Source organism: Pangasianodon hypophthalmus, chromosome 2, assembly GCF_027358585.1.
Source record: "Pangasianodon hypophthalmus isolate fPanHyp1 chromosome 2, fPanHyp1.pri, whole genome shotgun sequence".
In the NCBI taxonomy this organism is placed as follows: domain Eukaryota; kingdom Metazoa; phylum Chordata; class Actinopteri; order Siluriformes; family Pangasiidae; genus Pangasianodon; species Pangasianodon hypophthalmus.
Window position 1 is genome coordinate 32958526 of NC_069711.1, and position 22665 is coordinate 32981190.

A 22665-nucleotide genomic window follows, 5' to 3' on the forward strand; every position below is an offset into this window, starting at 1 on the left:
CGACCTCCTCAGGCCTCGGATGGGCCTCGCAGGACGAGCTGAACTTAATCTTATGGCACATTTGACTCTCACCTGGAGATCCTGCATGTCACGGCTGTAGGGAAACCGCATTTAATCCCTTCATCTGCATACGCTTCTCTCCTGCGGTTCTGCCCTGAAGGCTTATTCACAGACCTACGCTGGACCGAGTCACTGATGTCACTTCCTGCATTTGTTTATTTTCTTGCATGAGCATGCTTCCTACATTATTACTATTAAACGTTTTTTTTTTTGTAAAATTTAATTCAAACCTGCTTGGTGTTTGACACTGCGACTGTGAGCGTATAGCAGAATAAATTTTTTATTTTTTTTTTTTGTCGCCACTTCTTTAAAAGCACTCGGCATTCGGTGAACCCATCCAATTACCTTCCACCAGAGGGTGCTCCTAATGACTGCAATTACACCTTTAATGGGGCGAGTCCCAAAATAAGGCACGCTGCTTTACTTTCCTTCTTTTACTTTCCTTTGCATGCATGCCGCTTACAAATGCATCATTTCCACACGTCCACGGCTCGAGCAGAGATGAAGTGATAAATACTGGTTTATTAAGAGATTACCAAATTCTCTTTTCTTTTCTTTCCTGCAGATGTGTCTCTATCTCCTGCTTTCTCTCACGCTCTCTCTCTCTATCTCTCTTCCACACTCTGCCACATTTATTGATTATTTGATTGTGGTTGGGTTTAGCATATTTCAGGTAATTCCTTCGCATAAATATGCCTTTAGATTCCGTTTTTTTTGAAGACCGATTGAGTTTACTGGTGACAGCGCAACAAAGATTGTTCATTAAAGATGGCAAATCTGAATATAAAATAATGATATGCAAATTTCAACCATGGTTTTATATGAATGAGCTTTACGATCAAACTCATGTCTGCACGTGACGCTGTGTAAAATCAGTATAATATGTGTAATGTACAGTAAATTAATCATAAATTGTTTTGTGATGATATTTTTGAGCAACACTATCAAATGTCTTACATTTTCTCTCAATATTCACTGTTTTATGTAAAGAACATCCATTCATTCCTCTCAAGTCTGCTGTTTCTGTCTACAATGATTTCTGTTTACACTGCACTACCACATCGCAACCCTTACCCTCTATTCTACTTTTTTAATATACGTATTTATTCTTAATTTGTTTCATTAACAATGTTAAATTACATTTAGTATACTTATACCTCTCTGTGCTGCTGTAATAGGTTCATTTCCTTCTGGGATGAATAAAATGATCTATCTATCTATCTATCTATCTATCTATCTATCTATCTATCTATCTATCTATCTAAAGAGTGTTCATTGTGAATGCTATATGAAAAGAATAACACAATACAATACCTGGTGTGATGAAGCTTCTGTTATCATTCCGAATTAGATTTTTATATTTTCCTATTACAGCAGAGCCTGCAGTTTGTTTGTCCTATTATACCAACAGTAATATGTCAATAATTTCGTTTTTTTAAATTAAAGAATGACACATCATAATTTTTATCCATATATATTTACAATGAATGTAATGCGAAACAGGTTAGTTCCCATTCTCACTTATGTTATAGCAGCTATAAACAGTCTTTCCTTCACCAGCCTCTCTTTTCTCTCTCTCTTGAAATTAACAAGACAAAAAAAGATGCTGTCACCATGTTGCAAAGCGCTGACACTGGAGACTCCTTCCATAAATGCTAAATAAACATCTCCTCAGAGAGATGAAAAACTTTACCAAATCAACAATTACACATTTTTAAAAATCCATTACAAGTCCCTGTGAATGAGCTGTTACTATAGAAACAATACTGTATGATAAATGATAAATGATAGCTGTTACTATAGAAACGATAATAATATAGAAGGAACTCATTACTGTAAATGTTTATGGTACAGCCGGACCCATTGTCTGAGCTGTGCTGTTATAGAAAATTAATCCGAAAGTTTAAGAGCACCATCGTATAAAAGTGAATATTATGAGGACAACATTGCAATATATCAATAAAAAAAACCCTTAAAGGTACAACAATAATGTAATCAAGTGAGAAAGTATTCGTAATATTACAGGACGTCAGTCACCGCATGAGAGTTAACATCAAACCATTGTCTTAGATATTTTACCTGGCATTAAGAAATGTTTGAAAATAAAATAATCATTTTAAATACAAAATGTATCTTGTATTTCTTGTGAACACTGTAATGGACAACCAAAAATGCAAATAATGCAAACTACAGTGCAGCTATTAAACCTAAAGCAAATGAATCAGAATAAAGGAAATGCACTTGCTGGGTGGGAATTTGTGCCGTATGTTTCAGCTCAGCTCACTGATTTATGCCGCTTCATTGTAATGGACAGTCTTGCAGAAGTGAAGCAAACACAATCTCTCCCAGTGTCACCAATAAGTGACAAGCCTGAGGGAATACGGTTCTCTGTTTACCCACGATGCCTCTGGTCACTCTCCTCCTCCATCAGTATGCTAGAGGCTAGCGCTCAGATCAGAATCATCACTACATAACATAAGCTTGCTAATATGGCAGATATTAGGCTTCATGTCAAATGTGGATTAAACCGGTATGAAGCATTATAACGTGGTATAGGGAATACACCGCAGCTTGACAAACATTACCGCATTATAATGCATCATATAACCTGACACTCTGAAGGAATACACGATAATGCTAGAACTATTTGTTAGCAAGCTTATGTTAGGCATTATGAGGTGTTATGTGTGCCATATAACATGTTATAAGTTATTAATAAGGAATAGAACATGATGGGTGTTCTGTTATAGGAAAAAAAGGTGATTATTTTCCTGATACTACAGTGATTTTAAAAAATAGAAAGTTTATTTTAAGAGTTTTAAGGGCACTGTAATGCCAGAGGCACTCTGCTAATGTCTGATAATCGGCTTCTGAACGCATGAGTCATGCTTTTTGATTCAGATCGTCGCTGTACTTCATCATTTTTAGGTGAACGTCACACACGTGACGATTTTGCTCTTATTTAGTGGTGATTGATTTTTCACGGTTTGCAAAGACTCCTTGAGCATAATTGATTAGATTCATTAAAAGCACATGTAAATACAGACGAAAACAGTAAACTGGCACACACCCACAATTAATTTCGAGTGCATGGTTTATCACATATATTAATTTTAAAGAATGAAAAACAATTTTTTGGTAAAGGATGCCATTTTTAAAATGTCATTTATGTCATTAATTATTATTGATTTTAAAGTAATTAAGCTATAGAAGATAAGACTGATGATTTAACGTGTTACACGTTTAAAACTAGACATAGGAGCTAAATGCAGAGAAACAGTGTCAATTTTCCAAAAATATTAAACTTAAACCATGAACACATTCATATCATGTTATAATGCATTCATAAGGCATTATATACATTGTTATAATTGTTTATGAAAATGCATTACAATTTATAGCTACCTTTCTTAAGCATTTGAAATCTTTTAAAAGAATCTTTTTAAGTAGTTTTCATAACATGTTATATCGCCTTGCATAGTGCACTAGATAAAGGATAAAGGATAATGGCAATATAATGTGTTATAAGCACTACTTATAATGCATTCACAGCCTACAAGGCTACAAACTGTAGTCCTTTTTCATTAATAATAATAATGATGTATATAATGCCTTATGAATGCATTATGACATGTTGTGAATGTATTCATAAGTCATTATAAAGATGGCCTTCATAGAAAGTGTCACTGACTTTATTAATTTTTTAAAAATGACCACATGTTAGTCATATCAATAAGCAGTAACCCTTTCTCTGAATCCTATATTCATAATGCATCATAAATGCCTCAATAACAAGTTATATTACACACTTGCAGTATAATTGGCTGTATAAATGCTTATAAGTAGTCATATCTACATGACTAATACTTTAGAAACAATGACTACATAATGTCCTAATGACATTACAGAATTATATCTGTTATATGTGACATTACAGAATGCATTATATCTGTTCAACAATTTAAAAGACATTACATAAGCCTGTAATTACATGTCATAGTTCTGTTATATGCTTTAATACATTTATAAACACTAAAGAAGAGCACAGTTGGAGAACCAATGGGGTGTGTGTTATAAAGCATTATAATGTGGTACAGGGAAAACAAAACACCTTGATAAACATTAGTGAACAGTTATTACTGAACATAGTGACATTATGAGGGAATACACTATAATGAAAAAAGTTTTTATGTTTGCTATATAACATGTTATAAGCTATAAATAAGGATTTAAACATGGCAAAATAAAAGTTGATAATTTTCCTGTTACTGCATGTCCTGAAGTGTTTTATTCAGCTTTTAGAACAGCAATTAACCTATGATTGCTATATTTTATTTATTAAAGAATGACACATCATATTTTTGTTGATTTAAGCAAGTTCTAGTAGCTGTAATCAGTTGTTTCCTCACCAGCCTCATTGTTCTTGCAGTTTGCCATGTTACTGAAAAACGTAAAGCGTCAATTCAGAAAACTTAAAGTTACAGTTTTACCTCTGACACTGGAGACTCCTTCCGTAAGTACTAAATTAACATCTCCTCATAATAAACGCACAGAAAATGTACACCAAGAGTCTAAAATTGGAATAACTTCAACATCCAAACTCAGTGATTTTTACAGAACAGAAAACAAAGCAGCTAAGCAGCACTTAGCCAAGTGCACAGATAATTGGTAAGGGCGGTGAAGTCTGTTCCCCAGGAGGTACGAGTCACCCTGCGGGGATGGTGTAGGACCCACAGCGGTGTGTGATGTAGTTTAGATTTAACTGCCCCTCTCACAGAGCTTCATTAAACTGTGCAGCTCGACTCATGACTGATGACACAGGACCAGCGCTGGCCTTTTCTCCTGCCTTTACTGCTAAACCAAATTACAGTACAGGAAAAAAACCAGCACAATTTACACACCACTGACTGCTACTGTAGCTCATCTTAAAACAACTTCTTATTTACATGAGTAATAATAATAATAATAATAATAATACATTATATTTATTTTATTTACGCTGCAAAAAAGATATCAAGATTGCAAGCGAAGATATCGTGAAGCAAGGAGAAGTTATATTTCTTAAATTTCTCATTATAAAATTATGAATCATATAAATAATTTTAAAAATAAACAAAATTATCTGCCAGTAGACAATTTCAGAGAACATTTCAAGCTTGAAATGAGTAAAAATGTTTAGTAATAGGCTTAATCATCTTATATTTGTTTAAAGACATTCTTGTAAAGAGAAATATTAGTTGAATTTGCCTATATTCGAGATATTTTTATCATCAAGATATCATTTTTTGCATATTCCTTGTATATACTACTTTCCAATACATTGTGAACAAAACTACAAAACATTACTCTTTGAATAGAGAGGTAGTGAAGATTCTGGGGTCATTTTTTTAAAGTAGATTAAAGAGATTTAAATTCTTGAAAAGTATTTCAAGAAGGTGATCATATCTCATTACTAAACTATCATGATTGACAATTGATACCTACTCCTTACTCAGGTTTTCATTTAGACCTTCCAGTCTTTACAAAACTCAAAGATTCTAGAGATTTGTCTGTTTACCAGGTCAAACAAATGGCATTTGAACTTTATTTTGCTTAATAAGTAAGGAATAAAACTCTCTATGTCATGCTTTTAAAGGAAGATAATCAACACCAGCATTGTGTGTTACTACAATGAAGTTGATTGTTTTCCTAGAAGAGCACGTCTCAATAAAGTGTTTTATTCCTCTTACACTACAGCAACTTGCCAATGATTTTTATCCGTTTATAGTTACAATGAATAATGTGGAAGTTAGTTAATGTTGCCACTTTCGTTAGAGCAGCTATAAACTGTTGTTCCCCTATAAACTTTCTCTTGAAGTTACAGCTTCTCATGTTGTTTGTAACTTCTGACTGTTACAAAGCGCTAACACTGGAGACTCCTTCCATAAATGGTAAATAAACATCTCCTTACAGAACGTTTCATCATATCAATGATTATGTTTTTCGAGCCAATCGTGGGCGTCTGTGAGCTCATGTATGCAGAAGAGGGTGGATAGCGCTTTCCTCCTGTGACGCAGCATGAGCAGCGGTTTGAAAAAACGTTTTCTGGTTTCGTGTGTCTCGGAGGAACTACATGTCAGCCTTTGCCCTGCTCAGTGGTGGTAGTTGTTGACTTGGTTACTGGGCGGGAATTGGCAGGTGACCAAATTGGGAAGTAAATGAGAAAAAAGAGAAGTTGATGGCTTTCGCTGATGGTGACATGGATACTGCTGAATTCACAACTATTCGGAGTCTGTGGAATGAGGCAGAGCTAATAGCTCCTTTGCACTAATTCCTAGCCATCATCAGCTTGCACTTCTTGGACGTTGTCCTAACAGGCAGTGTGTTTGACTCTTGCAGTCATTAGTGTTTCCAACCATCACAGCCTCATTCATCACCTCATATTCCACACGCTTTCAGTACAGCAGCTAATTAAAGTGCTCTGAGGCTCGGCTTCTGCTTCTACAGACATGCATTCCTGTTAATTACACCAACATGCTGGCCACGTCACTGGACAATGATTCATCGGGAAGTGCAGCTGTATGGTGCAGGGTGAGCGTATTAAGTACACACACACACACACACACAAACCCACAAAGTCATGCACAATAACACATATATAAACATGCATAAACACACATACATCGCATGTTTTGGAGGTGGAAGAAAACCAGAGGAAACCTACATGGACATGGGAAGAACAAGCTTGAGATCAAACCAAAGACTCTGAAGCTACAAGACATCAGTGTGCAAAATTATTGGCACTCCATAGGTAATATTTTGTGACATCTGGAGAGTTGAACAGCTCTGAGTCAGTTCCTGTGATGTCTACCAAAGTTGGAGAAACTTCTAGATGATCTTGGAAGCTCCTCCATGCAGAACATTTCAAGCTTTTTTTTTTTTTTTTTTTTTTTTTTTAATTTATAGGTTTGCTCATGTGGACAGACCTAAAGCCGATGAAGATAAGGAATTAGGAGCTCGCAGGAAATCAATCTATCACCCAGACCTGAGAAAAACTCCTCATTGCTCTGGTTTCAGATGTTTCCCTGTGTGTGTGTGTGTGTGTGTATATATATACATATATATATATATATATATATATATATATATATATATATATATATATGTGTGTGTGTGTGTGTGTGTGTGTGCGCGCAATGGGGGCTTTTGGAGATGGTGCACTTGAAGCAAACCTCCATTGCCCATCCATCACTAAATATCCATGCCATTTTCGCTGGGGTGCGAGGGCTCTGTTTGAAGAAAATTGAGCAGATTTGAGATGAAGAGGCGCTCTGGAGGAATTTGAGAGCGTTTGAGGATTATGACGGGTTTATTCACAGCATACGGCCCGGCTCCAGTCGCCTCTGATGCCTTAGGAGGCATGGCTCAGCTGAGAGCATCCAATAAATAGAGATGAGCGCGATAACAAAAGAATGCAGGTCACACATTTAGCCAAAGTTACTTGGCATACAAGCTTGTGTCTTCTATGTCAAATAAAATATAAATTCTATTTTAAAAAAAAGATCCAGTTATCCCAGTGATGGATCCATAAATATTACTTTATTAAAACAAGAAAACTGGGGTTAATTTATCTGAAAATGAAGAGCTAATTATATAAAAACCTTGGGGTCTATTTTCATCATCATCATGAACATGCAAAAAAACATCAGCTAATATCAAGAAAGAAAATCTTCCTGGAAGATATAACAATTTATTTAATGAGATGCTGAACAGGCCTAGATTTCTGGATCAGTAACTGATTAGAAATCGTTACCGAAAAGTCACATGTGGATAATCACATGAGTCACATGTGGTTTTTAGACATATTGGGTTTTCACATGTAGTGCATATGAATTTTTCACGTTTCATTTATGTTAATTTATCATATATAGTAGACTTGTCATATTTAGTGCATGCGTTTCCTTTTTATGTGTGGGTTTTTATAAATGATTAAATCAATTTCAATTCATGTGACTTTTCCACATGTATGGCGTATGGTTTTGTATTTAATACATGATTTTTCTCACATGAATAATTCTTCTCACGCGTCATCACATTGACTTCACATATGCCTTTTCAGGACATAACCTGGTTAAATGTATTATTCGCATAATCATGTGTGAAATGGATGTGATGTTTTTTTTCCCCTGTAAAGTAATGAACAGATTTTCTGAAATAATTGAAATCATTAGATTCTGATGGAAAAATATCTGAAAAAGTGAATCATTAGGCCAGTTCCCATGAGAAAGTAAATCATTATTTCTATTTTTTCCCTCAGCAAGTTAATAAATTTTGGTCACTTTTTCTTTTTACAGTAACCATGTTGGTCATGCAGTAGCCTAATCTGTATTAATGCTGTGTAGAAAATCCAAGAAGGCCACACAGGCACTAACAAAATCGGATAAAAATGTGGAGAAAAACCCAGCAATAAGCAAAAATAAAGCAGAGGCGCCATCTAGTGTTCAAATTTCCAAGTGTTCAAGTGACATTATTAGAAAGAAACATACAGGATACAAATACTTAATAACAGTGAGGACATATAATATAATATAATATAATATAATATAATATAATATGATATGATATGATATGATATGATATGATATGATATGATATGATATGATATGATATAATATAAAATGCACCAGCATTTATGCCTTATATTTGATCAATTATATTAAATATAGTGTAAATTTTACGGCTTATAAATACAAATATAGGCTTTGACCTATCAAGCCAGAGGAAATTATTTTAAAATTATGCCTTGCCTTCAAAGCTCTGGCTTTATGAATGTGGAATTTTCCATATTCATATCAGGAAATGCAGCTGTATGGTGCAGGGTGAGCTTGTTAATCACACACACACACACACACACAAACCCACAAAGTCATGCACAGTAACACACATATAAACATGAATAAACACACATATATCACATGTTTTGGGAGATGGAAGGAAACCAGAGGAAAACCACATGGACATCAGTGTGCAAAATTATTTGCACCCCATAGGTAATATTTTGTGACATCTCCTCTGGAGAGTTGAACAGGTCTGAGTCAGTTCCTGTGATGTCTAACAAAGTTGGAGAAACTTCTGGATGATCTTGGCAGCTCCTCCATGTAGAACACTTCAAGCTCTTTTTTTTTTTTTTAATTTATAGGTTTGCTCATGTGGACAGTTTCCCTCCAGACCTAAAGCCGATGAAGATAAGGATAAAGCTCGCAGGAAATCAATCTATCACCCAGACCTGAGAAAAAACTCCTCATTGCTCTGGTTTCAGATGTTTCTCTGTATATATATGTACAAACATAAGCAACATAAGCTCTGAGAATTTTGATGGAGAAGTATAGGGATGGTCAGAGGGAGTTGCACTGTGTGTTTGTAGACTTGGAGAAGGCGTATGACAGGGTGCCAAGAGAAGAGCTGTGGTACTGTATGAGGAAGTCGGGAGTGGCAGAGAAGTATGTCAGAGTGGTGCAGGACATGTATGAGAGGAGCAGGACAGTGGTGAGGTGTGCTGTAGGTCAGACAGAGGAGTTCAAAGTGGAGGTGGGACTGCATCAGCGATCGGCTCTGAGACCCTTCCTGTTTGCTATGGTGATGGACCAGTTGTCAGAGGAGGTCAGACAGGAGTCTCCTTACACAATGATGTTTGCGGATGACATTGTGATCTGTAGTGAGAGCAGGGAGCAGGTGGAGGAAAACCTGGAGAGGTGGAGGTTTGCGCTGGAGAGAAGAGGAATGAAAGTCAGTCGTAGTAAGACTGAGTACATGTGTGTGAATGAAAGGGAGGGAAGTGGAACAGTAAGATTACAGGGTGAACAGTCCAGAGTAATGGAGAGAGTGGGAAAGAGGTGAAGAAGCGAGTGCAGGCAGGTTGGAATGGGTGGAGAAAGGTGTCGGGAGTTCTGTGTGATAGAAAAATATCAGCGAGAATCAAGGGGAAGGTGTACAAGACAGTGGTGAGACCGGCCATGCTGTATGGTTTAGAGACAGTGTCGCTGTGACAGGAGTCAGAGCTAGAGGTAGCAGAGCTGAAGATGTTGAGGTTCTCTTTGGGAGTGACAAGGTTGGACAGGATTAGGAACGAGTACATCAGAGGGACAGCTCATGTTGCACGTTTGGGGGACAAAGTTAGGGAGGCCAGATTAAGATGGTTTGAACATGTTCAGAGGAGGGAGAGTGAGTATATTGGTAGGAGAATGTTGGACATGGAGCTGCCAGGCAGGAGGCAAAGAGGAAGGCCAAAGAGGAGGTATATGGAGGAAATAAATGAGGATATGAAGCTAGTGGGTGCAAGTGTTGAGGATGCAGCAGATAGGGACAGGTGGAGAGTGATGATTCGCTGTGGCAACCCCTGAAGGGAAAAGCCGAAAGAAGAAGAAGATATATATATATATATATATATATATATATATATATATATATATATATATATATATATACAGGGAAACATCTGAAATTTCCTAGAATAATTTACGTGCTTTATCAATAACAGTATTACTTGTTGAAGTAATGTGAAGGAAAAAAATTCAAGACATCCTCGTCTTCTAGTGGCCTTTGTAATTGCTTTAACCTTCTGGTACAATGGCTGAGGTCACTGTGGAAGCAAAATGCATTAAATGTTAATGAAACTGTTTATGTTTCTTTTGCTGGCAGCCATTCATATTTAATCTTGAAGTCAGATCTATGGAGAAAATGACCCATTGCATGATAACGTAAGCTGCAGTAGCCCTGAACTCCAACAAATAAAATAAAATAAAATAAATACTCGACTGCGTTGGACCAATCACGTTCAAGATTAGATGATGACGACATGGAAACCGTTAACCACACCTGTGTGCTAATCTAGTTAGCTAAATAACTTAGAAGCTTTGGTTGTGGTTAAAAAAAGTTGAAAATATGATTGAAACACAAATTGAGACTGTGATATTAAAGCCCAAATCGTGTCTCGTTAGTTTAGTAATATTTACTTATAGTTTTCTGGTAGCTAATTTAGCTAAAGTTAGTGATTTTGAGCTTTTTTTGGAGTCGCGCGAGGACATGGGGGCGTTTCCTAATATGTATGAAGATAAAGGTGTAGAAATATTCCGAATTTTTATTTTTTCCTAAATGTAACATCAATAATGAATAATTATAGACATATTAATAGCTCAAAAAAAAAAAAAAAAAAAAGAAAAAGAAATTCAAATGAATCGCCATCCGTTATGTCAAAGGGGCGTGTCCTAGTCCTCTTGACTCCGCCCTGATGCCCTAATGACAGCGTCAGGAAAATGGCGGCGAGCTGTAAAGTGAATTGAGGATGTCAACATTGAGCTTCTCCACCCGAAACAAGTGACGCTTTTTCTCTGTTCGCGTCATTGACACAGCCAGGGTTGTAGTTCAGAAAGGTGCACCCCTGTCTGGACAAAAAAAAACAACGCCTGGAGTATTTTTAATAATCATTTTATAGTGCTGTGTTTTGAAAGTCCATGTAAGCTAGCTAAACGGTTAACTAGCCGCCTGCACGAGCCTTGAGAAAAGCCGTAAAGAGAACTTTTTCCTGCACTTTTCGTGTCGTAAAGTGATGTTTGTAATGTTTTTCTAATTTAAATTCATTCCCGAGGCTCGCTAAGTGAATGCCTAGAGAGTGTTTTGAGCTAGTGTGATCTTTTTTTGTTGTTTTTTTCCGCACAACTCCGTCAGCTGGAAGTGCAGACTCGGCGGATGTTGTCCGCATCTCTGTCGCACTTTTAAAGGGGGTTAATATCAGGCAGGACTGCTGAACAGGGGCTTTTTATTTATTTAATTTATTTATTTCTTTAACACTGGTGCTCTTTCACAAGCCATGGCTCAGTCGCCGGTGCAGGGCAGTTTACCGGGGATACAGGTAAGAGGATCTGTCTTAATCACACACCTGAATTGATCACAGATCACATCACATCAAGCTGCACAGCTGTCATTACTGTTATATTCACCAGGCTGCTGCACACTGTCGCCTCTGATCAGGGGAAAAACTAATTCTTCCTATCAAAGCGTGTTGCATGAATAAGGACGATTTCCTGAAGACATTTACAAAAGAGTAGGACAGAATAGAGCAGAGTAGAATAAAGTATAATAGACCATAACAGAGTAGAGTAGAACAGGGGAAAAGTAGAATAGAGTATAGTAGAGTAAAATAGAATAAAGTATAATAGATCATAATAGAGTAAAATAGAGTAGAACCGAGTAAAGTAGAATAGAGAATAATAGATAAAAGTATATTAGAGTACAATAGAATAAAGTATAATAGATCAGAATAGAGTATAGTCGAGTACAATAGAATAAAGTAGGGTAGAGAATGTTGTTGAACGGAATAGAGTAGAATAAAGTGTAATAGATCAATATAGAGTAGAGTAGATCAGGGTAACGTAGAATAGAGAATATAGAGAGTAGAATAGAATATAATAGGGTAGAGAAAAGTGTTGAATGCAATACAGGATAATAAAGTATAATAGATCATAATAGAGTAGAGTAGAACAGACTAAAGTACAATAGAATAAAATAAGGTACAATAGAAGTACAACAGAGTACAGTAGAATAAAGTAGGGTAAAGAATAGTGTTGAATGGAGTAGAATAAAGTATAATAGATCATAATAGACTAGAGTAGAGTGGAGTAAAGTAGAGTAGAGTGGAGTAAAGTAGGGTAGGGAATAGTGTTGAATAGAGTAGAGTAGAATATAATGCAACGCAGAAGAGTATAAGAATAGAATATAAGGCTAGAATACAGTAGAGTAGAATAGAGTTTTATCTCAATAGAAAGTAATATATAATTTATTTCTTATAGAAAGAATAGAATATAATAGAACACAGTAGAATAAAGTGTAAGAGTAAAGTAGAATATAATGGAACACAGTGGAGTATGAGAATAGAGTATAATAGACTGCAGTAGAATAGAGTATAAGAGTAGTGTAGAGTAGAATATAATGAAGTAGAGTATGAGGATAGAGTAGAGTATAATGGAACACAGTAGAGTATAAGAATAGAATGCAGTAGAGTAGAATAGAGTTTTATCTTAATAGAAAGTAATATATAATAATTTATTTCTTATATAAACAAGTCGTCTTTGGTCATGGCACCACAAACGAACGCTTTCCCTGTTCACAAAATTCTATAATTTATATCCAGAACGCAGACGAAATGGAGCAGATTTAATGAGGAATCGGGAAACAGACAGGAAGGAAACAGTGAGGAGAATATAGCAAGTAGAATAAAATCAAGTCTGATTGATCATATAATAGTGTAGAATGTAGCATGTAGATTAGAATAAAGTATAATAGATCATAATAGAGTAAAATAGAGGAGAGTAGAATAGAGTATAATAGGTAATAGTATATTAGACTACAATAGAATAAGGTAGGGTGGAGAGTAGTGTTGAATGGAGTAGAGTAGAATAGAATAAAGTATAATAGATCATAAGAGTAGAGTAGAATAGAGTAGAATATAATGCAACACAGTAGAGTATAAGAATAGAATATAAAACTAGAATACAGTAGAGTAGAATAGAGTTTTATCTAAATAGAAAGAAATATATAATAACTTATTTCTTTTAGAAAGAGTAGAATATAATAGAACAGTAGAATAGAGTATAAGAGTAAAGTAGAATATAATGGAACACAGTGGAGTATGAGAATAGAGTATAAGAATAGAGTATAAGAATAGAGTATAATAGAACACAGTAGAATAGAGTATAAGAATAGAGTATAATAGAACACAGTAGAATAGAGTATAAGAATAGAGTATAATAGAACACAGTAGAATAGAGTATAAGAATAGAGTATAATAGAACACAGTAGAATAGAGTATAAGAATAGAGTATAATAGAACACAGTAGAATAGAGTATAAGAATAGAGTATAATAGAACACAGTAGAATAGAGTATAAGAATAGAGTATAATAGAACACAGTAGAATAGAGTATAAGAATAGAGTATAATAGAACACAGTAGAATAAAGTATAAGAATAGAGTATAATAGAACACAGTAGAATAGAGTATAAGAATAGAGTATAATAGAACACAGTAGAATAAAGTATAAGAATAGAGTATAATAGAACACAGTAGAATAGAGTATAAGAATAGAGTATAATAGAACACAGTAGAATAAAGTATAAGAATAGAGTATAATAGAACACAGTAGAATAGAGTATAAGAGTAGAATATAATAGAACACAGTAGAATAGAGTATAAGAGTAAAGTAGAAAATAATGGAACACAGTGGAGTATGAGAATAGAGTATGAGAATAGAGTATGAGAATAGAGTATGAGAATAGAGTATGAGAATAGAGTATGAGAATAGAGTATGAGAATAGAACACTAGCATAGAGTATAAAATTAGCGTAGAGTAGAATATAATGAAACACAGTAGATAGAGTATAAAGATAGACTAGAGTATAATAGAACACAGTACAACACAGTAGAGTATAAGAATAGAATGCAGTAGAGTAGAATAGAGTTTTATCTCAATAGAAAGTAATATATAATAATTTATTTCTTATAGAAACAAGTCGTCTTTGGTCATGGCACCACAAACGAACGCTTTCCCTGTTCACAAAACTCTATAATTTACATCCAGAACGCAGACGAAATGGAGCAGAGTTAATGAGGAATCGGGAAACAGACAGGAAGGAAACGGTTGCTGCTGGAACGACTCGCTTTTATTACTGAACGTTACTGTAACATTACTGTTCCTTCCCAACTCGGATTATTCCGGATTCTTTACGTTTTCTCTCCGGAGATGTCGTACTGGATCAGGAGTGTTAGATGTGTGTTTGAAATAAACTGCAACCGTGAGCATTGTGACACACCAGTCCCTCAGGCAGGAAGTTAAGCAACCGCTCTGCAATCACAAAACACACACACACACACACACACACACACACACAGAATGACATCTACAGGCTTCAGCACTAAGTAACACTTTATGACCATGCAGTAAAGTACTCTCCACTATGCAAATTTATTTATTAAAAAACAAAAACAAACAAACAAAAACAGATAATCGGATAATCTATCGTCATGTTATCGCTGCAGTTTGCTACGTAGATCACTCGTGGTCCTTCTTCTTTGTTGGTGATGTAAAGAATGTCGATTTATTTACAAGCATGAAAACTGCAGACGATCTTAAATGGCTCTGTTAGAGGAAAAAAAAAGGAATAAATGTTTCACGACTCACCTAAAAGCCGAGACCAGAGCGCACATCTCTGCGTTTTCGTTCCACGATAGCTAAACATGACATGAAATGATTACTTCTTATATACAGTACTGTGCAAAAGTCTTAGGCACGTGCAAAGAAATGCTGTAGAGCAAAGATGCCTTCAAAAATAATGAAATTAAATGTTTCTACATTTTAAAAAAAATACTATAAAGAGCAGTAAACAGTAATAAATGAAAGAAAGTCAATATTTAATGTGACGATCCTTCGCTTTAAAAAAATAAAAGAGTATTCTCAGGTGCAGTTTTATAAGGAAATGAGCTGGAAGTGTTACTGAGCATCTTGCAGAAGCAGCCACAGTTCTTCTGGAGACTTTGACTGTCGACTCGCTTCTTATTTCTGCAGCGAAACCCAGCAGCCTTCATTATGTTTTTATCTGAAAAGTGTCTCTTATGTATTCTGCTGCTTTCTTTACTGACATACAAACATTTTTCTGTAACATTTCATTCTGTGCTGGAAAACTAATGTTTGGAATCTAAAATGTTTTTGTACTGAATCAATAATGTAGAAGTCAGAAAATAAACATCTATAACTAAAATATATAGGGTGCCTATATAAGACTTTTGCACAGTACTGTACTTCTAGTCCCGCCCACAAATCTACAGCGTCGCTGTAGCTGTCGTGGTGAGAAGAAATCAGACAGAAGAACTTTGTCTTTAACGCTTGGTGCGTGTCAGACGCAGCTCGGGTTGCCAGTAAAGCTGAAACTCCCACCTTGCAGAGTTTGAGAGCCGACCCCGAGCAGCTGTTCACCAAGCTGGAGCGCATCGGCAAGGGCTCGTTCGGCGAGGTCTTCAAAGGCATCGATAATCGCACGCAGAAGGTGGTGGCCATCAAGATCATCGACCTGGAGGAGGCCGAGGATGAGATCGAGGACATCCAGCAGGAGATCACCGTCCTGAGCCAGTGTGACAGCCCCTTCGTCACCAAGTACTACGGCTCCTACCTCAAAGTGAGCAGCACGCTAAAGATCACCAGATCACTAAACACTGAAATGTATCATACAACCAGAATTATATGTATAATCATATATACATATATATGATATCTAGTAGTATATAATATTTCTATTTTTTCTTAACATTTTTACTTTAAAGTTAACAATTCTGATAGGTTAAAAAAAAAATCTGACAATTAATCAATCTATCTATCTATCTATCTATCTATTCATTCATTTATTTATTTATTCATTTATTTTTAAACCCACTTTACCACTTCCCTTTTTGGAAGAATGGTAAAGACAATTGTTTGCAAATATATATGGTTTAATTATTTTTTTTTGGACTGTTAAAGCCATTCCTAAGAGAGGAAGGGAGAGAAAAAGGGAAGCAAATAAACTAACGAGGAAGAAAAACAAAAGCAGATTTTTTTTTTAAAAAATGAGAAAAGAAAAAGGGGAAAAAAAATATGTTTTATGTTTAAAAAAATAGTAATAGAACTTTGACTCTGAATAGGGTTAAAGCATATATAAGTTTTTGTTTATTATTTTTTTGTTAATCTTTTAAGCAATATTTTTCCATTAAAAATCTGACACATATATTTAGTGGCATCTAAATAATATATTTATTATATGAACTTATTTTTAATATTAATTAAAAAAGATGTTCACTTAATTACACTAAACTATAGTAGTTTGCCACCAAAAAAAATAAATATGATCCATGGTCTTATATGTTCTGGTACGTAACCTGAAATTAAAGAGCGACTGGGATTAGACGCACACACACACACACACACACACACACACGTATGTTCAGAGGAGTGTAACCTTCAGACGACGCTGTTTGTTCGTAAGAGTGTAATCAGGTTTTTGCTCATCTGATTCAGGGCTCAAAGCTGTGGATCATTATGGAGTATCTGGGCGGAGGATCTGCGCTGGATTTGGTGAGTAAGAACCCGATACTTGAATTAGTGTTCGGGGGAAAGAGTTTTTTTTATGAGCGTGGGTGTGCAGGTTGTCTTCTGTACAATATTTCAATCATTTTACATAATCGAGTCGAGGAATCCAACTCATTCAACCTGAATTATCCCTTGAGAGTTTAAGTAACATTAAAGAAAAGCTTTTGTAATATAAAGCACATCTTTTTTTTTTTAGCATGTGATTTTTAACTTATTTTGAAATATAACAACAGCATTACTATATCATTGGAAATTTTCCTCTTTTTATTTTATTTTATTTTTTGTACGTTTTTGTAATTGTAATTTTTATTATTACAATTTTAATTTTGGAAAAATATTAATAAAGTAAACTAAATGTTAAACATTTAAAAAAGTTAAAAAAGTATATAAAAATAATTACATCACATTAAATAATATTGTTAAATAATATCAAATAATAAAAAATAATTTATTATTTTTTATATTTTTATCAATGCAGTTTAAACTTGGAAAAAGATAATAAATGAAGTTAGTAAATAAAATAAAAAAAAAAAAAAAGTCACAATCTCACAAACACTGTGTTGCTAGTCACAGCTAAGCCCTTGATCAAATGTGCTTTCTCTCTATCTCTCTCTCTATCTCTCTCTCTATCTCTATCTCTCTCTATCTCTCTCTCCCTCTCTATCTCTATCTCTCTCTATCTCTCTCTCCCTCTCTATCTCTATCTCTCTCTATCTCTCTCTCCCTCTCTATCTCTCTCTCTCTATCTCTCTCTCCCTCTCTATCTCTCTCTCCCTCTCTATCTCTCTCTCTCTATCTCTCTCTCCCTCTCTATCTCTCTCTCTCCCTCTCTATCTCTCTCTCTCTATCTCTCTCTCCCTCTCTATCTCTCTCTCTATCTCTCTCTCCCTCTCTATCTCTCTCTCTCTATCTCTCTCTCCCTCTCTATCTCTCTCTCTCCCTCTCTATCTCTCTCTCTATCTCTCTCTCCCTCTCTATCTCTCTCTCTATCTCTCTCTCCCTCTCTATCTCTCTCTCTCTATCTCTCTCTCCCTCTCTATCTCTATCTCTCTCTCTCTCCCTCTCTCTCCCCCTCTCTATCTCTCTCTATCTCTCTCCATCTCTCTCTCTCTCCCCCTCTCTCTCCCCCTCTCTCCCCCTCTCTATCTCTCTCTCTCTCTCTCTCTCTCTCTCCCCCTCTCTCCCCCTCTCTATCTCTCTCTATCTCTCTCTCTCTCTCCCTCTCTCTCTCTCTCTCTCTCTCTCTCCAGCTGGAGCCCGGTGCTCTGGACGAGGCACAGATCGCCACCATCCTGCGGGAAATCCTGAAAGGCCTGGAGTACCTGCACTCTGAGAAGAAAATCCACAGAGATATTAAAGGTACAGCTGCCTGATCCACTATCCTGCTCTCTGACTCACTGAGAAATTTGAGTCATCTCTTCATCTCTTTCTCATCCTGATTATTTAAATACACACAGTTAATCATGTATACCATGTAAGCATTAAAGTATTCCTCATTAAAGCGTTCCTGAATGTAGGAAATTTTTAGATCGTAGAAAACTTTAAGATATACTTTCAAATCCAGACCTGACAATTCGCAAATTATTCCAAAGATCAATCAGGGCATTACAATATATGTGTGAAATAATGTGTTTACTTTGTTTATTCGTGAAATTCTATAAATTGAATACTTCGATAAGATTTTGGCTATATTTATATCATCAACTATCATAAACTAGTGTACAGCTTGCACTTCTTTGCCACAAAATATCGTATCACGATACTCGATATGTATCACAATTTAAAGCCTGTTGTATTTAATACAAAAAAAGGAAAAACTGACACTGTTAAAATAAATGACTCAACTGAAAAGAAAAAAATCATCCATTTAATTATAATAATAAATAAATAAATACTTTTTACAGTTTTAAAGATTTAGCACAAAATCTTAACATCAAATCAGCTGCTTCTAATCAGAGTTTGTAGCTGAAGAAATGATAGAAAAAGATCTCTCCATTACCTGCGATAATCTCAGAATTTATTGCGATATCGATATTAAATCATCATATCGCCCAACCCTAACTAAGCTTACTGTATATTATTCATGACCAGCTGAGGTTTGCAGGTTGGTTTCTTTTTTTTCCCCTTACTAATATTTTATTATTTTGTGAAATTCTTTAACTTCTGTCTTGATTATTGTTTAAAAAATGAGACATGTATGTTTATACTTAATAATACCTTAATAATAACCTAATACTTGCCTATTCCTGTCTCACTGTCCAGTAGAAATAATAAAGAAATGGAGCTACAAACTTTAAACCAGAAAATTTTCTTCTCAAGTTCTTTATCACGGTTCATACACTGTACACATTTCTGGCTAGAAACAAGATAAAATATAAATCTATCCTCGAAATCCCTAAATTTGCTCTGGTGTGTGTGTGTGTGTGTGTGTGTGTGTGTGTGTGTGTTATGTGGTCCAGCGGCCAACGTGTTGCTGTCTGAGCAGGGAGAGGTCAAACTGGCGGACTTTGGCGTAGCGGGTCAGCTGACGGATACGCAGATCAAGCGCAACACGTTCGTAGGGACGCCTTTCTGGATGGCACCAGAGGTCATTAAACAGTCCGCTTACGACTCGAAGGTCAGCAGGTTTACACACGCACACACACACACACACACCATGCATGGGGCCACTCGAAATATTCCACTCTCAGTCACTGATTATTTCGGTAATGTATGATAAATATTCTTCTTTATTTATCTAATATTATCTAATATTTATTTCTCTCGCACTTCACCTCCACCGAAGGCTGATATCTGGTCTCTGGGGATCACAGCGATCGAGTTGGCAAAAGGCGAGCCGCCTCACTCGGACCTGCACCCCATGAAGGTCCTCTTCCTCATCCCAAAGAACAACCCACCCACGCTGGAGGGCAACTACAGCAAACCGCTCAAAGAGTTTGTGGAGGCGTGTTTAAACAAGGACCCCAGTTTTGTAAGTCGGGGTAGAGAACCTTCTACAAGGGTTCTTACTTTTATTAGCTCCTACACCTTTTCTACATGGATTTAACATCGTATCTGAATGGTGTACGTGAAAATATCTTTTTCTTTTTCTCTGTCTCTCTCTCTCTTTTAGAGACCCACAGCCAAAGAGTTGCTGAAGCACAAGCTGATTGTGCGCTACGCTAAGAAAACGTCCTACCTGACCGAGCTGATCGACCGGTACAAGCAGTGGAAGGCCGAGCAGTGCCGAGACGACTCCAGCTCCGATGATTCTGACTCGTACGCAGATGATTCTGTCTCCTTCGCACATTTTCTTCAGCCAACTATTCCAAGATTTTGAAACTTCAGTAGAAAAATTCCAGATGCTTCTTCATGCTGAAATTCTACATTCACCTAATTGATAATAGATAAACCTTCCTTAAGATTCTCTCTCTCTCTCTCTCTCTCTCTCTCTCTCTCTCTCTCTCTCTCTCTCTCAGAGAGGCGGATGGACAGGCGTCCGGTGGAAACGACTTCAGCAATGATGAGTGGATCTTCACGATTCGGGAGAAAGACCCCAAAAAGCTGCAAAATGGAGCAAATTTGGAAGAGCAGGTGCACATCACATGCTCAGATCCTCAAGCTCCTACTCCATAATTATTTTTAATAGACTTCCTTATTTTACACTAATAAAATCATATGTGTGTGTGTTCTTGATGCAGGATACACCTCAGAGGCCGCTGTCACAGATCCTGTCTACCGTTATCACACCAGTCTTAACAGAGGTACGGCAGAAATATCAGCCACGTGCTTTGACACGTGCAGCAGTTTGGTCAAAGCGAGTTGTTTCAAATGTGCTTTATAAATAATGTGTTGAAACTGTTAAAAGCTCTTTCGATGTTGTTTCAATGAGCGAAATTTTACGTGTGTACATTGTAATGATTGTGTGTGTGTGTGTGTGTGTGTGTGTGTGTGACGGCAGCTAAAAGAGCGTTGTGGTGAACATGCGGTGAAGCCTGACGTGTTAGATGAGTTGGGAGAGGCCATGTTACTTGCTGAGGAGACGTACCCAGGGATCTCGGACGTGATGGTGACCCAGCTTATACAGAGATTACAGCGGTAACTGTTATAGGATGTGTGTTTTGTTTCCCCTCTAAATTCATCTTGAGTTCATTAACCAAGCAACTTCCTTTCTGTAAAGGTTCTCCAGAGCCAGGACATCTTCCTCTTCTCCTCAGTGATTGGTCCACTGGGTATATCAGTCACACCGAAGCCCCTCCCACCATGCACCGGGTCAGCGAATCACAACACCAGCGTCCTCCGAGTCCCGAGTGTCCTTCAAACTCCACAAGCTTCCTGTAGTGCTGTGTGTTTTAACAAATTCACGGACGGTGAAGGGGGTGTCTGTGTGTATATATGGTGTGTGTGTGGGTGTGTGTGTGTGGTGTGTGGTGTACGCACACCACACACAAACACACACACACTCGACTGCATAGCAAGCGAGTAGCTTCTGGAAGCTTCTGCTTCTACGTTACGACATCAGCCAGCGGAAAAAAAAAAAAAAAAACATTGCTGAACCCTTAAACGCAACCATAGCATGGCTCTGATCAAACAGCATGGATGTGTGTGTGTGCGTGTGTGCGTGTGTGTGTGTGGGTGTGTGTGTGTGTGTCCGAGCCCTTTTCTTGCGAAAGGAGATATCAGATCTGCATCAACTGGACTAGAAAGAGTTTGGATGCGAGTATAGACTTGTATATACTTTTACACACTCACAGATTATGGATTTTTTTTCCCCCAGCGGATCACTGTGTACAGACGGCCACGCCCTGCTGTAGATATTGTTAGTAATTAAAAAAAAAAAAAAAAGAAAAGAGAGAGAAAAGGTAAATATTTAAAAACCGAGCCTCTCAAATGGCCATTACTGAGATTGCCTTGCCTTTTTATCGAATGTATGTTACATTTTGCGGGTGCTCTGTTTCATTTTAATATAAAAAAAAAAAAGAGTTTTACTCATAAAATCATAAATAATGATTTTTATCCTATTATGTTTGAATACTGTGTTTCTTTTCCTGTTCATGCCTGAATGGTTTGCGTTAGACAGGAAGGAAAGAAATGCAAACCGTCATGTTTACAGGTGAGTGCGAAAGTTTGTGTACCCTCAGGAAACCTTTTTTTTTTTTTTTTTTTTTTTTTTTTTTTTTAAGGGCTGCGTCTAAATGGTATCAGATAAAAGATTTGCATCTCTCTCTTTCTAAATATAAATATTCCCTAATAATATTCTCCCAAATTTTCATGTCAGCTTTTGGATCCTCTTTGTTAGTAATATTCACCAGAAAAAAAACTTCACTTTTGATTCTCTTTTTTTTTTTTTTTTTTTTTTAATTTCGGCTAATTTTGAATTGATGTCTTGTCATTTTTATTTATTTATTTATTTACTTTTTAGAATTTTTGTTATTTGGTAGATAAACCATAGGAACTAAACCTTTGCAACTGTAAATG

The 22665-nt window shown here is 36.3% G+C and overlaps 1 protein-coding gene across 1 annotated transcript; it reads left to right on the forward strand.

Annotated features, from left to right (window-relative positions):
• The first annotated feature begins 11330 nt into the window (after positions 1 to 11330).
• On the forward strand, positions 11331 to 22209 carry stk24b (serine/threonine kinase 24b (STE20 homolog, yeast)). The gene is made up of 11 exons (XM_034309997.2): positions 11331 to 11947; positions 16031 to 16261; positions 17137 to 17193; positions 18459 to 18567; positions 19668 to 19825; positions 19994 to 20179; positions 20321 to 20466; positions 20667 to 20781; positions 20889 to 20951; positions 21149 to 21285; positions 21368 to 22209. The coding sequence occupies exons 1-11, from the start codon at positions 11906 to 11908 to the stop codon at positions 21405 to 21407; spliced, it is 1284 nt and encodes a 427-aa protein (XP_034165888.1). The 5' UTR covers positions 11331 to 11905; the 3' UTR covers positions 21408 to 22209.
• Positions 22210 to 22665: the final 456 nt, after the last annotated feature.